This window comes from Kogia breviceps, chromosome 15 (assembly GCF_026419965.1).
Source record: "Kogia breviceps isolate mKogBre1 chromosome 15, mKogBre1 haplotype 1, whole genome shotgun sequence".
Classification (NCBI taxonomy): domain Eukaryota; kingdom Metazoa; phylum Chordata; class Mammalia; order Artiodactyla; family Physeteridae; genus Kogia; species Kogia breviceps.
Genome location: NC_081324.1, coordinates 80,783,126 through 80,797,677, shown reverse-complemented (window position 1 = coordinate 80,797,677; position 14,552 = coordinate 80,783,126). Strand labels below are relative to the sequence as shown.

The 14,552-nt window shown below is 39.5% G+C and overlaps 1 protein-coding gene across 24 annotated transcripts in view; it reads right to left on the bottom strand.

Moving 5' to 3' along the window:
- The window catches only part of ATXN2 (ataxin 2), a 135,824-nt gene that overhangs the window by 94,193 nt on the left and 27,079 nt on the right, over nucleotides 1–14,552 (bottom strand). For all 24 annotated transcript variants that reach the window (XR_010836769.1, XR_010836768.1, XR_010836770.1 and 21 more), the window contains exon 2: nucleotides 240–276. Coding sequence is in view for 17 of the 24 variants with exons in the window: in XM_059040796.2 (XP_058896779.1) it covers nucleotides 240–276 (37 nt within the window). In the remaining 7 variants the exon portion in view is untranslated. The remainder of the gene's footprint in view (nucleotides 1–239; nucleotides 277–14,552) is intronic.

The window sequence follows — 14,552 nt, the reverse complement described above, 5'->3', positions numbered from 1 at the left end:
CTAGAGAAAAGCCCGTAAGCAGCAACGAAGACCCAACACAGCCATAAATAAATAAATGTATATTAAAAAAAAAACAGATATAGCTAATGGTCTTACAGCTAACTGTATTAATCTGCAAAGGTTATCTGAGATAGAAGGCAATTTATTTATTTATTTTTGGCCTTGGCTTTTGGTCTGTGGTTTAGAAATCACATTTTAGTTATCAATTTTTCCAAACAAGTAACATTAAAGTTACTCACCGTAGATTGAGGCAGTCCTTTGCTACTGTTTCGGCCTCTGAAAAGATTAAATGTTATATTTATGAAATTCAACAGGCTAAACAAGCTAAAAAAATTTTTCAAATTTAAAATACCTTATAATTCCATCCAAAACCACACAGGCTATCTGTGGGGAGGGCTCATCTAATATTAAGTATAAAGGCTACATAAGTATGACTCTAGCTGCACTTTGCTGGCTCAGAGGCCCAGAACAGGTAGGGGTCAAGGGAGGGAGGAAGGAGGAAAGAAATGTGACCACAATCAAAATGAAATAAAGTAAAAATAAAAACAACCTATTTAAAGAAATAACCAATACCAAATATAATAATTTCTACTCCAAAAGTAACCACTCACTCTGTTATAAAAAGCTACCCAGGAGCAAAATATAGATTCTAGTCCTGATTTAACTGACATATTTGACTAACATCAAGTTACCACCCATAGTTTTCCCTCACCTCTAAAAATAGGTACTGTGTTTACAACTGCAGAAAGACATTTGAAAATAAGTTGAATCACTCAAAGAACTTTCACTTTAAATAATAAGTGCCTCTGTCAGGATCTATATAACAAGTGCCTTTCCCTGACAAACCCCTCCCTCTGAAACAGTGCAGTACACCAACATCAGTTGTCATGTAATTTCCAGTAACATGAACTCTATTTTCAAGTGAATTTAGAAAACATAATACACTGTAAGGCTTGCTCCAATGGAAAAAATTAGGCCCTTTATGAAATGATAAAAAAAATTAACAAAGTAAAATTAGTTACTCTTGAGTAACAGTATTGGAATCTCTTTCTAATAAAATAATCACAACACTCAAATAAAGCCACAAACTTCAAACATTCAAAGAGAAGCACAATTCAGAGGAAAAAGCCCAGCAGTATGAATGGTGCCAATTCTCAGAAAAGCACTACTGATATTAACACTCCGATGTCGGCTGATTTTGTCTCCAACTCTCATCTCCCTTCTCTCATCTAGAAAGTAATGTCTTTGGACTTCCTTGGTGGTCCAGTGGTTAAGACTCTGTGCTCCCAATGCAGGGGGCACGGGTTCAATCCCTGGTCGGGGAAGACCACCACATGCCGTGTGGCATGGCCAAAAAAAAAAAAAACAGACAGACAGAAAGAAAATGTCTTCAATCAAATCACCTGAGATTCCTTCCACTTCTAACATTCTACCTCTCACACAGCACAGATAAATTCCTAAAGTCTAAGGAATATGACCAATAATTTATCCTTTATAAAACATTACAAACCAGACACTATGGTAAGCATTATGTAAAATCTCTCCCCTACTTTACAGGTAAGGAAACTGTACCTTAGCAGCTAAATATCTTGACCAAAATCATCCAGTTCAAGAGCAGCAGAGCTGGTATTTAAACCACGTGATCCAAAGTACAGACTTTTCATTTCTAGGTTATGTTGCCTTTCTGACATTGTATTACAAGGAATAAACTTGACAATAAAGCCTAACCCAATTTCTACATCTTTCAAATACCATTTGAATGTACTGTTTTTCTATTTATTTGTAGTCTGCAGCCAAAGACAAACAGATTTTATTTATTTGCTTGTTTGTTTGGCTGCGCTGGGTTTTAGTTGTGGCGTGTGGGATCTTCATTGCCACGTGTGGGATCTTTAGTTGCGGCATGCGAACTCTTACTTGCGGCAAGTGTGATCTAGTTCCCTGACCACAGATTTGAACCCTGGCCCCCTGCATTGGGAGCGTGGAGTCTTAGCCACTGGATCACCAGGGAAGTCCCGTCAAAGACTATAAAATGGCTAAGTCTTGCCATTTTATCTTATCCTAGTGGTTGCTGTGATGCCAGTTAAAAAGACTTAAAAAAATGACACGAATTAAGTGCCCTTAAACTTATGTAGCATCCCCACAATGCTATTTAAAAGAATTTAAAACATAAAACTCCGTTACAGAAGTCACATTATTTTTTTATTGATTGTACAGTTGTATCTTTGACTAATAAAGAGCAATTGTTTCAACAATCCAGTTTCCTTGGTAGAACTGGCCAGTAAGGAAAATAAAAGACTCAGAGTGGTATAAAAGTGGTACAAAATCAGTATAGAAACCACTGATTTCCACTGATCTACCAGGTGGGTGGACGCCCAAAGGGAAGGTTAGCATACCACAGTAACATTCTTTGAAACTGGTAAAGTCCACGTTCATTCTTGTTTTTTTCTTTTTTGGATCCACTCAGGTTATGCTTGACTTTTACTCTTTTCCTTTAGTATTTCAGGAAAAGCATTCTAATATTTCATACAGTAAAAAACAAACAAACAAAAATCTCAAAAAAAGCTAAGATCATATCCTAGTCCTAAATATACCTATAATGTGACAGATCAGATTTAGCAAAACAACAATATTCAGGATTCTAAATTTCCAATAACCACTGAACATGAGGTTAAAATGTGATTCAAAATGCCAGTCAAATTAATATAAAGAAATTTACAAAAATAATAAAGAGTTCATACTGACATATAATAATGTCAAAATAATTAAATAATTATTCAAAATAATACAGGAGGGAGAAAATAGATGGGGTTATAAATGAAAAAAGACTGGCATGAGTTGGTAACTGCTGAAGCCAGGTGATAGGTGTGCAGGGGTTCATTATATCATTCTTCTTGCTTTTTACAATTTCCTTAAGTCAAAAAAAAAGAAAAAAGCCTCCAGATATGACACAATGGAAGCCTGGATTTAATCAAGTGTATAGATCTACCAATTTACAGGGAACATTGGGTAGAAGAGTAAATTAACTGATACCATGAGGTTACAAGTCCGTTAAATCCAGAATGTGGTAAATTTGACTTAAGAGATAACAGTTCCTTCAACAAATAATGGCATGTGAAGAAAACAAAATGTGCAGGAAAAATTATTATACATTTAAAGATACACAAAAATCAAAAGCAAAGTGTTGGCTTCCCAATTTCAAAACTCATCACAAAGCTACAGTAATCCAAAGAGTGTGGTCCTGGCCTAAGGACAGACATAAAAACCAATGGCACAGAATACAGAGGCCAGAAATAAAACCTCATATTTACAGGCAATTGATTATTAACAAGGGGGTCCAAGATCATTCAAAGGAAGGTCTCTTCAACAAATGATTCTGGGGACTTCCCTGGTGGTCCAGTGGTTAAGAATCCACCATCCAATGCAGGGGACACGGATCTGAGCCCTGGTCTGGGAACTAAGATCCCACATGCCGCGAGGCAACGTAGCCCATGCATCACAATTAGAGAGAAGCCTGTGCACTGCAATGAAAGATCCCACCTGCCGCAGCTAAGACCCAACGCAGGGCCCCCTCCAAAAAAAGGAGCCAAAGACCTAAATTTAAGAGCTAAAACTATGAAACTCTTAAGAAAAAAAAAATGGGAAAATCTTCATGACCTTGAATTTGGCAATAATTTATTGTGACACCAAAGGCATACAATGTAAGAAAAAATATGTATAAAAAGGATTTCATCAAAATTAAAAACTTTTGTGCAAAAAACAGTATCAGAGGGCTTCCCTGGTGGCGAAGTGGTTGAGAATCCTCCTGCTGATGCAGGGGACACGGGTTCGTGCCCCGGTCCAGGAAGATTCCCACATGCCGCAGTGGCTGGGCCCGTGAGCCATGGCCGCTGCGCCTGCGCATCCGGAGCCTGTGCTCCGCAACGGGAGAGGCCACAACAGTGAGAGGCCCGTGTACCACAAAAAAACCACAAAAAAACAAAAAAACAAAAAACAGTATCAGAGTGTAAAAAGACAACCCATAGAACAGTAGAAAATACCTGCATATATCTCATAATGGGTTAATATCTAGAATACATAAAGAACTCCTACAACTCGACATCAAAAAAACCATACAACTCAGTTCAAAAATGGGCAAAAGACTTGAATAGACATTTTCCCAAAGAAGTTTATACAGTTGGCCAATAAGCACATGGAAAGATGCTCAAATCACATTAGTAATTAGGAAAATTCAAATCAAAACCACAATGAGCTACGATGGCTATTATAAACAGAAAATAAGTGTTGACAAAAATGTAGAGAAACTGGAACTCTTGTACAGTTTCTAGGAATGCAAAACTGTGCAGCTACTGTGGAAAATAGTATGGCAGTTCCTCAAAAAACTAAACATAGGATTACCATATGATCCAGGAATCTCACTTCTGAATGTATACCCAAATAAATTGGAAGCAGAGATTTTAACATATATTTGTACACCAATGTTCACAGCAGCTTTATTCATAAAAGGCAAAAGGTGGGAAAAAACCAAATGTCCACTGATGAATGTATAAACACAATGTGGTACCATCCATACAATGGAATATTATTCAGTCTTAAATGAAGTTCTGATACATGCTACATGAATGAACCTTGAAGACATGCAAAGTGAAATAAGACATACACAAAAGCACAACTATTACATGATTCTACTTATGTAAGATACACAGAATACTCAAATTCGTAGAAATAGAAAGTAAAATGGTAGATCCCAGGGGCTGGGGGACTGTTGGAATTAGAAACAAATGCTTAATGTGTATAGGGCTTCCTTTGGGGATGAAAATGTTTTAGAACTAAATAGAGGTGGTAGTAGTACAACAACTGGAATGTACTTAATGACAGTGAACCGCACATTTAAAAATGGTTAAAACAGCAACTTTCGCGTTATGTATATTTTACCACAATTTAAAAAAACAGAGAATTCCCTGGCGGTCCAGTGGTTAGGACTCTGCACTTTCACTGCTGAGGGCCCAGGTTCGATCCCTGGTTGGGGAACTAAGATCCCGTAAGCCACACAGGGGCCATAAACAAATAATTTTTTTAAAAAAAGGTAAGCTCCAAATGAAATTCATTTGCAACAGTGCGTAGAGAAGTTCATGCCTAAGGGTGCTCTCAAAAACAGTGCAGACTGTGGTCAAAGGCAAATGATAGTAAATTGGTAAAATCATTGCTTAACATAGGCTTACTTGATTTAAAAAAAAGAAGATCCAACTACAAACTGTCTATAAAAAGAGATACTTTAGACTGAAAGATATAAATAGATTGAAAGTAAAAAGATGGAAAAAGACAGCATGCAAACAAGAAAGCTAGAGTGGGTATACTAATATCAGACAACATAGGCTTTAAAACAAAAAAATATATATCACTAGAGATAAAGAGGGACATTTTATAATGATAAAAAAGGTCAATTCATCAGGAAGAAGGAAGAGGCATTCCAGCTGGACTCTGTGTGCCACTTTCACATAAGTCCTGGGCCACTGAAGATGAACTCTTCACAGAAATTATCTGTACCATCCTGACCCAGAGCCCTGCTCCTTCACCTAGAGAGTTGTCTCATGCTCCATTTCCTTGTCATACTATCAACCTGACAACTGAACTCCAACTAATAAATGTAGAAGGAATGATGGAATTAGAAGGATACCATTTGGTAACCACCACAGTAGTAACTGTTTCAGGCAAAAATCACCAATGGATGCTAATCTAGTAAAGTAGAAACAGAACATTTACATAATCACAAAGCAACTCGTCACAAGATACTGATTAATGACAAAGTGAAAAATAACTTTATAGGAAAGGAGCCCAGCACCATCCTAATCAAGTGACCAAAGTTAACAACATGAGCAATGGGATAAATGTACATCATTCACTTCCTCTCAGGCAATGAGAACACACGCATCACTTCTGCAGTATTCTTGCCAAAAATGTGTAAACTGAATCGAATCATGAGGAAACATCAGACAAACCCTAGTTGAGGGACATTCTACAAAAAACCCTGCAATATCCAAGTGTCAAATCACGAAAGACTAAGGAACTACTTCAGATTAAAGGAGACTGGGGCTTCCCTGGTGGCGCAGTGGTTGAGAGTCCGCCTGCCGATGCAGGGGACACGGGTTCGTGCCCCATTCCGGGAGGATCCCACATGCTGCGGAGCAGCTGGGCCCGTGAGCCATGGCCGCTGAGCCTGTGCTCCACAACGGGAGAGGCCACAACAGTGACAGGCCCGCATACTGCAAAAATAAATAAATAAATAAATAAATAATTTTTTTTTTAAATTAAAAAAAAAAAATAAAGGAGACCAACAAGACATGACAACTGAATGTAACATATAAACTTGGATTGGTTCTTAGACCAGATTTTTTTTGGAGGGGGGGCGGGGGGGCTGTAAAGAACATTAGAAGACCAATTAGTAAAATCTGAATAAGGTCAATAGATAATAACTTGGCACAATATTAATTTCCTTATTTTGACAATTGTACTCTGGTTTTGTAAGAGAATACCCTTGTTATTAAGAAATATACTCTGAAGTATTTAGAAGTAAGGGGTACCATGTCTCTCATATGTTTAGTAAAACTGTTTAAATTTTATATTAATTATACATGTATATATTAATTTTAACGAGAGAGAAAATGAAAAAATTGAGTGAAAAGTTCCTTGAAGAATAGGTGAAGAGTATAGAAGAATTCTTTGTACAATTGTTGCAACATTTCTATAACTCTAAAGTTATTTATAAACAAAATTTTTTAAAATTAGGAACTGTGAATGATTCATTAACTTCTATCTACTTTATTGTCCAAAATATCTTTAAATTTTTGTAATAAAAAAACTTGCCCAGCCTTAAATGCCACCTTTTCAAGAAGCCTTCCTTGGATTATGCCATCCCAATCAAATACATGGTGCTCTCTTCAACTTTCTACACTGGAATTTAGCATAATCTGCTCTGCATTATAGTTACCAGTGAACCTATCATATGCCCACTACTCAGGGCCATCACCTGACAACATGGTGCTTTTGTGCAAAGCAGATAATGATGGCTCCTCCAGGGAGTCACAGCCCCACACTAGAGAAAACCGTGTTGTCAGCAGCCAATGCCTTTGAGAAAATTAGGAGGTACCAGAACAGATGCCATCCCAAAAGGCACATCACGTAGCCAAAGAAACTCCTGGATTTTGAAAGCTAAATAACCAAGACTGGCAGACAGGATCTTGTCCATCTTTTTACCATCTACCAAAATTAGCACAGAAGAACTGTGCCTCACATATGATACACACAATAAATATTTAATGAATTAACAAGCCCAATCAAAGAAGAAAGAAAAAAATGAACATGAAAGCTTTCAAAGTAAAGATCTTCCTCAACTTACGATGGGATTATGTCCTGATAAACCCATGGTGTAAGATGAAAGTCGAAAATACATGTATGTACCTAACCTACCGATCACCATAGCTTAGCCTAGCCTACCTTAAATGTGCTCAGAGCACTAACTTTAGTCTACAGTTGGGCACAACCATCTAACACAAAGCCTATTTTATAATAAAGTGTTGAAGATCTCATGTCTTACTGAACACTGTCCCGAAATTGAAAACCAGAGGGACTACATGGGTACAGAATGGTTGTAAGTGCTTACCACTCGTAATCGTGTGGCTGCAGCTCGCTGCCACTGACCAACATCATGAGAGAGTACCATACCACATTAAAGCTAACCTGGGAAAAGATCAAAATTCGAAGTAGGGTGTCTACTGAACGCTTATTGCTTTCACACTGTCTTAAGTCTGGGACCATCGGTAATAATTCTCTAAATCAAGCATCAGCAAACTTAAAGCCCACAAACCTCTTTTTGTCTGGGCTTTGAGTGAATATGTTTTTAAGTTCTTAAAGCGTTAAACAAACAAACAACAACAACAAAAAAAACGCGAAGAACAATATGCAACAGAGAAGTTACACGGCTCATAAAGCCTAAAATATCTGGGTCATTACAAGCAGAATTTGCTGACCTCTGAACTGAAAAAATGTGGCTGCAATGTCAGTAAGTGCAAACTAAAAATAAAGTCTACTGGGGATTTCCCTAGTGGTCCAGTGGTTAAGACTCTGCACTCCCAATGCAGGGGGACCAGGTTCGATCCCTGGTCGGGGAACTAAGATCCCACAATACCGCAACTAAGCCTGCGCACTCTGCAGCCGTTGCACCGCAATTGCAGAAGCCCGAGCGCCACAATGAAGACCCAGCGCAGCCTCAATAAATTAATTTAAAAAGTAAAAAAGGGCTTCCCTAGTGGCGCAGGGGTTAAGAATCCACCTGCCAATGCAGGGGACACGGGTTTGAGCCCTGGTCTGGGAAGATCCCACATGCTGCGGAGCCTGTGTGCCACAACTACTGAAGTCCACGTGCCACAACTACTGAAGCCCACACGCCTACAGCCCATGCTCCACAATGAGAAGCTCGCGCACAACAAAGAGTAGCCCCTGCTCACCACAACTAGAGAAAGCCTGCGTGCAGCAACTAAGACCCAAAGCAGCCAAAAATAAATAAATTTTTTTTAAAAAGTTAAAAAAAAAAAAGTCTACTGCTGTTTTACACAAACTAGTATTTCTACAAGAAACTTACTAGCACTATATACTTTCCACAGAAGTTTAACATACACATAATTGAGAAATGTCATGAAAGTACTCTTGCTCTCATTTAATTATTTTTAGGTTTTACAATGCAATTCAATTGAGGTTGATCCACCTATTGGGGGGGAAAAAAAAATCAAGGTATTTTACTAATGTACATTTGATGACAATACTATGAACAAGTTCCAGAGAGACAAGGACTTTGTAGTGACCACCAAATCAAAAGCACCCAGGATAAAATGGTGAAGAGGTAAGGTAAACTGTAGATTAAAATAGACCTGAGACATAGCAAACAACTTGTGAACCTCATGTGAGCCCTCATTAGAACAAACTGTAAAAGAAAAATAAAATGATGAGACACTTGAACTGGAGGTTCTAGCTTATGTAATAATGTAAGAAAAAGAAATAAAACGCACAATGTTTGGACAAGAAGAAGGAAAACTGTCTTTAGTAAAAGACAACATGATTATTATGCAGAGAATCTACCAAAAAAACCCTACTAGATGAAAGCTTAGCAAGGCTAACTCGAAATGGATCAATGACCTAATCATAAAAGGTTTAAATAAAACTTAAAAAAAAAATTTCTCCCACCCCCCACCCCCATGCCTATGGCTATCATCAATCTGCTCTCCGTATCTATGAGCTTGGTTTTTTAGTTTGTTTTTTTAAAGATAACCACATATATGAGAGATCCTACAATATCTGTCTTTCTGTGTCTGACTTATTGAACTTAGCATAACGCTCTCGAGGTCCATCCATGTTGCTGCAAATGGCAACATTTCGTTCTCTTTTATAACTGAGTAATACGCCATTCTATACATATATTTCACTTAGATTGTTTCCTTATCTTGGCTATTGTAAATAATGCTGCAATGACCATGTGGTACATATATCTTTTCAAGTGTTTTCATTTTCTTTCGATAAATGCCTAGAAGTGGAACTGCTGAATCATACGGTAGTTGTAAACCTTTATGATCTCGGGTTAGGCAAAGGTTTCAGAGAAGACAGAAAAAACATAAACCATAAAAGCAAAAAATTGACAAATCAGACTTTATCAAGTTTTAAAATATTCTGTGCTTTTAAAGACACTGTTAAGTAATGGCCTATATGGGAAAAGAATCTTAAAAAGAGTGGATATATGTATATGTATTCAATATAACTGATTCACTTCGCTGTACACCTGACACTAACACAACATTGTAAATTAACTATACTCCGGGCTACTTCCCTGGTGGTACAGTGCTAAGACTCCACAGTCCCAATGCAGGGGGCCTGGGTTCGATCCCTGGTCAGGGAACTAGATCCCACATGCTGAAACTAAGAGTTTGCATGCCACAACTAAAGATCCCACATGCCACAACTAAAAGATCCCCCAGGCAGCAATGAAGATCCCGAGTGCCACAATTAAGACACGGCGCAGCCAAATAAATAAATTTTTTTTAAAAAAATGGTTAGGATGGTAAAATGTATGTTTATCAGTATTAAAAAAACACAAACCAACCGAGAGCTGGGAAGATGGCGGAAGACTAAGACACAGAGATCACCTTTCTCCCCACAGATACATCAGAAATACATCTATACGTGGAACAACTCCTACAGAACACCCACTGAACGCTGGCAGAAGACCTCAGACCTCCCAAAAGGCAAGAAACTCCCCACGTACCTGGGTAGGGCAAAAGAAAAACGAAAAAACAGAGACAAAAGAATAGGGACGGGACCTGCGCCAGTGGGAGGGAGCTGTGAGGGAGGAAAGGTTCCCACACACTAGAAGCCCCTTCTCGGGTGGAGACTGCGGGTGGCGGAGGGGGAAAACTTCGGAAGAGCGGAGGAGAGTGCAGCAACAGGGTGCGGAGGGCAAAGCGGAGAGATTCCCACACAGAGGAGTGGTGCCGACCAGCACTCACCAGCCCGAGAGGCTTGAATGCTCACCCACCGGGACGGGCGGGGACTGGGAGCTGAGGCTCAGCTTGGGTCGGATCGAAGGGAGAGGACTGGCAGCATGACCACAGCCTGAAGGGGTTAGTGCACCACGGCTAGCCAGGAGGGAGTCCGGGAGAAAGTCTGGACCTGCCAAAGAGGCTAGAGACTTTTTCTTCCCTCTTTGTTTCCTGGTGAGAGGATTAAAAGCGCTGCTTAAAGGTGCTCCAGAGACAGGTGTGAGTCGTGACTATCAGCGCAGACCCCAGAGACTGGCATGAGACGCTAAGGCTGCTGCTGCTGCCACCAAGAAGCCTGTGTGTGAGCACAAGTCACTATCCACATTTCCCCTCCCGGGAGCCTGTGCAGCCCGCCGCTACCAGGGTCCCGTGATCCAGGGACAACTTCCCCGGGAGAACGCACAGCGCGCCTCAGTCTGGTGCAATGTCACGCTGGCCTCTGCCGCCTCAGGCTCACCCTGCACTCCGTGCCCCTCCCTCCCCCCGGCCTGAGTGAGCCAGAACCCCCAAATCAGCTGCTCCTTTAACCCTGTCCCGTCCGAGCAAAGAACGGACCCCCTCAGGCGACCTATATGCAGAGGCGGGGCCAAATCCAAAGCTGTACCCCGGGAGCTGTGCGAACAAAGAAGAGAAAGGGAAATCTCTCCCAGCAACCTCAGGAGCAGCGGATTAAATCTCCACAATCAACTTGATGTACCCTGCATCGGTGGAAAACCTGAATAGACAACGAATCATCCCAAATTCAGGAGGTGGACTTTGAGAGCACGATATATTATTTTTTCCCCTTTTCCTCTTTTTGTGAGTGTGTATGTGTATGCTTCTGTGTGAGATTTCGTCTGTGTAGCTTTGTTTTCACCATTTGTCCTAGGGTTCTGTCCGTCCTTTTGTTTTTCCTTAAAAATTTTTCTTAAATAATTTTTTAATAACTTTATTTTATCTTACTTTACTTTATCTTATCCTCTTTCTTTCTACTTTTTCTCCCTTTTATTCTGAGCCATGTGGATGAAAGGCTCTTGGTGCTGCAGCCAGGAGTCAGTGCTGTGCCTCTGAGGTGGGAGAGCCAACTTCAGGACACTGGTCCACAAGAGACCTCCCAGCTCCACGTAATATCAAACGGTGAAAATCTCCCAGAGATCTCCATCTCAACACCAACACCCAGCTTCACTGAACGACCAGCAAGCTACAGTGCTGGACACCCTACGACAAACAACTAGCAAGAAAGGCACACAACCCCATCCATTAGCAGAGAGGCTGCCTAAAATCATAATAAGGCCACAGACACCCCAAAACACTCCACCAGACGTGGACCTGTCCACCAGAAAGATAAGATCCAGCCTCATCCACCAGAACACAGGCACTAGTCCCCTCCACCAAGAAGCCTATACAACCCAATGAACCAACTTTAGCCACTGGGAAAAGACACCAAAAACAACGGGAACTATGAACCTGCAGCCTGCAAAAAGGAGACCCCAAACACAGTAAGATAAGCGAAATGAGAAGACAGAAAAACACATAGCAGATGAAGGAGCAAGATAAAAACACACCTGACCTAACAAATGAATGGGAAATAGGCAGTCTACCTGAAAAAGAATTCAGAATAATGATAGCAAAGATGATCCAAAATCTTGGAAATAGAATAGAGAAAATGCAAGAAACATTTAACAAGGATCTAGAAGAACTAAAGAGGAAACAAGCAACAATGCACCACAATAAATGAAATTAAAAATACTCTAGATGGGATCAATAGCAGAATAACTGAGGCAGAAGAATGGATAAGTAACCTGGAAGATAAAATAATGGAAATAACTACTGCAAAGCAGAATAAAGAAAAAAGAATGAAAAGAACTGAGGACAGTCTCAGAGACCTCTGGGACAACATTAAACGCACCAACATTTGAATTATAGGGGTCCCAGAAGAAGAGAAAAAGAAAGGGACTGAGAAAATATTTGAAGAGATTATAGTTGAAAACTTCCTTACTATGGGAAAGGAAATAGTTAATCAAGTCCAGGAGGCACAGAGAGTCCCATACAGGATAAACCCAAGGAGAAACACACCAAGACACATATTAATCGAACTGTCAAACATTAAATACAAAGAAAACATATTAAAAGCAGCAAGGGAAAAACAACAAATAACACACAAGGGAATCCCCATAAGGTTAACAGCTGATCTTTCAGCAGAAACTCTGCAAGCCAGAAGGGAGTGGCAGGACATATTTAAAGTGATGAAGGAGAAAAACCTACAACCAAGATTACTCTACCGAGCAAGGATCTCATTCAGATTTGACAAAAAAATTAAAACCTTTACAGACTAGCAAAAGCTGAGAGAGTTCAGGACCACCAAACCAGCTCTACAACAAATGTTAAAGGAACTTCTCTAGGCAAGAAACACAAGAGAAGGAAAAGACCTACAATGACAAACACAAAACAATTAAGAAAATGGGAATAGGAACATACTTACCTTAAATGTAAATGGATTAAATGCTCCCACCAAAAGACACAGACTGGCTGAATGGATACAAAAATAAGACCCATATATATGCTGTCTACAAGAGACCCACTTCAAACCTAAAGACACATACAGACTGAAAGCGAGGGGATGGAAAAAGTTATTCCATGCAAATGGAAATCAAGAGAAAGCTGGAGTAGCAATTCTCATATCAGACAAAATAGACTTTAAAATAAAGACTATTACAAAAGACAAAGAAGAACACTCCATAATGATCAAGGAGTCGATCCAAGAAGAAGATATAACAACTGTAAATATTTATGCACCCAACATAGGAGCACCTCAATACATAAGGCAAATACTAACAGCCATAAAAGGGGAAACTGACAGTAACACATTCATAGTAGGGGACTTTAACACCTCACTTTCACCAATGGACAGATCATCCAAAATTAAAATAAATAAGAAGGGCTTCCCTGGTGGCGCAGTTATTGACAGTCCGCCTGCCAATGCAGGGGACACAGGTTCATGCTCCGGTCTGGGAGGATCCCACATGCCGCGGAGCAGCTGGGCCTATGAGCCATGGCCGTTGAGCCAGCGCATCCAGAGCCTGTGCTCCGCAAAGGGAGAGGCCACAGCAGTGAGAGGCCCACGTACCACAAAATAAAATAAAATAAAATCAAAAAACAAGGAAACACAAGCTTTAAATGATACATTAAACAAGATGGACTTAATTGATATTTATAGGACATTCCATCCAAAAACAACAGAATACACATTTTTCTCAAGTGCTCATGCAACATTCTCCAGGATAGATCATATCTTGGGTCACAAATCAGGCCTTGGTAAATTTAAGAAAATTGAAATTGTATCAAGTATCTTTTCCGACCACAACGCTATGAGACTAGATATCAATTACAGGAAAAGACCTGTAAAAAATACAAACACATGGAGGCTAAACAATACACTACTTAATAAGGAAGTGATCACTGAAGAAATCAAAGAGGAAATCAAAAAATACTTAGAAACAAATGACAATGGAGCCACGATGACCCAAAACGTATGGGATGCAGCAAAAGCAGTTCTAAGAGGGAAGTATATAGCAATACAATCCTACCTTAAGAAACAGGAAACATCTCTAATAAACAACCTAACCTTACACCTAAAGCAATTAGAGAAAGAAGAACAAAATACCCCCCAAAGTTAGCAGAAGGAAAGAAATCATAAAGATCAGATCAGAAATAAATGAAAGAGAAATGAAGGAAACATAGCAAAGATCAATAAAACTAAAAGCTGGTTCTTTGAGAAGATAAACAAAATAAACCATTAGCCAGACTCATCAAGAAAAAAGGGGAGAAGACTCAAATCAATAGAATTAGAAATGAAAAAGGAGAAGTAACAACTGACACTGCAGAAATACAAAAGATCATAAGAGATTACTACAAGCAACTCTATGCCAATAAAATGGACAACCTGGAAGAAATGGACAAATTCTTAGAAATGCACAACCTGCCAAGACTGAA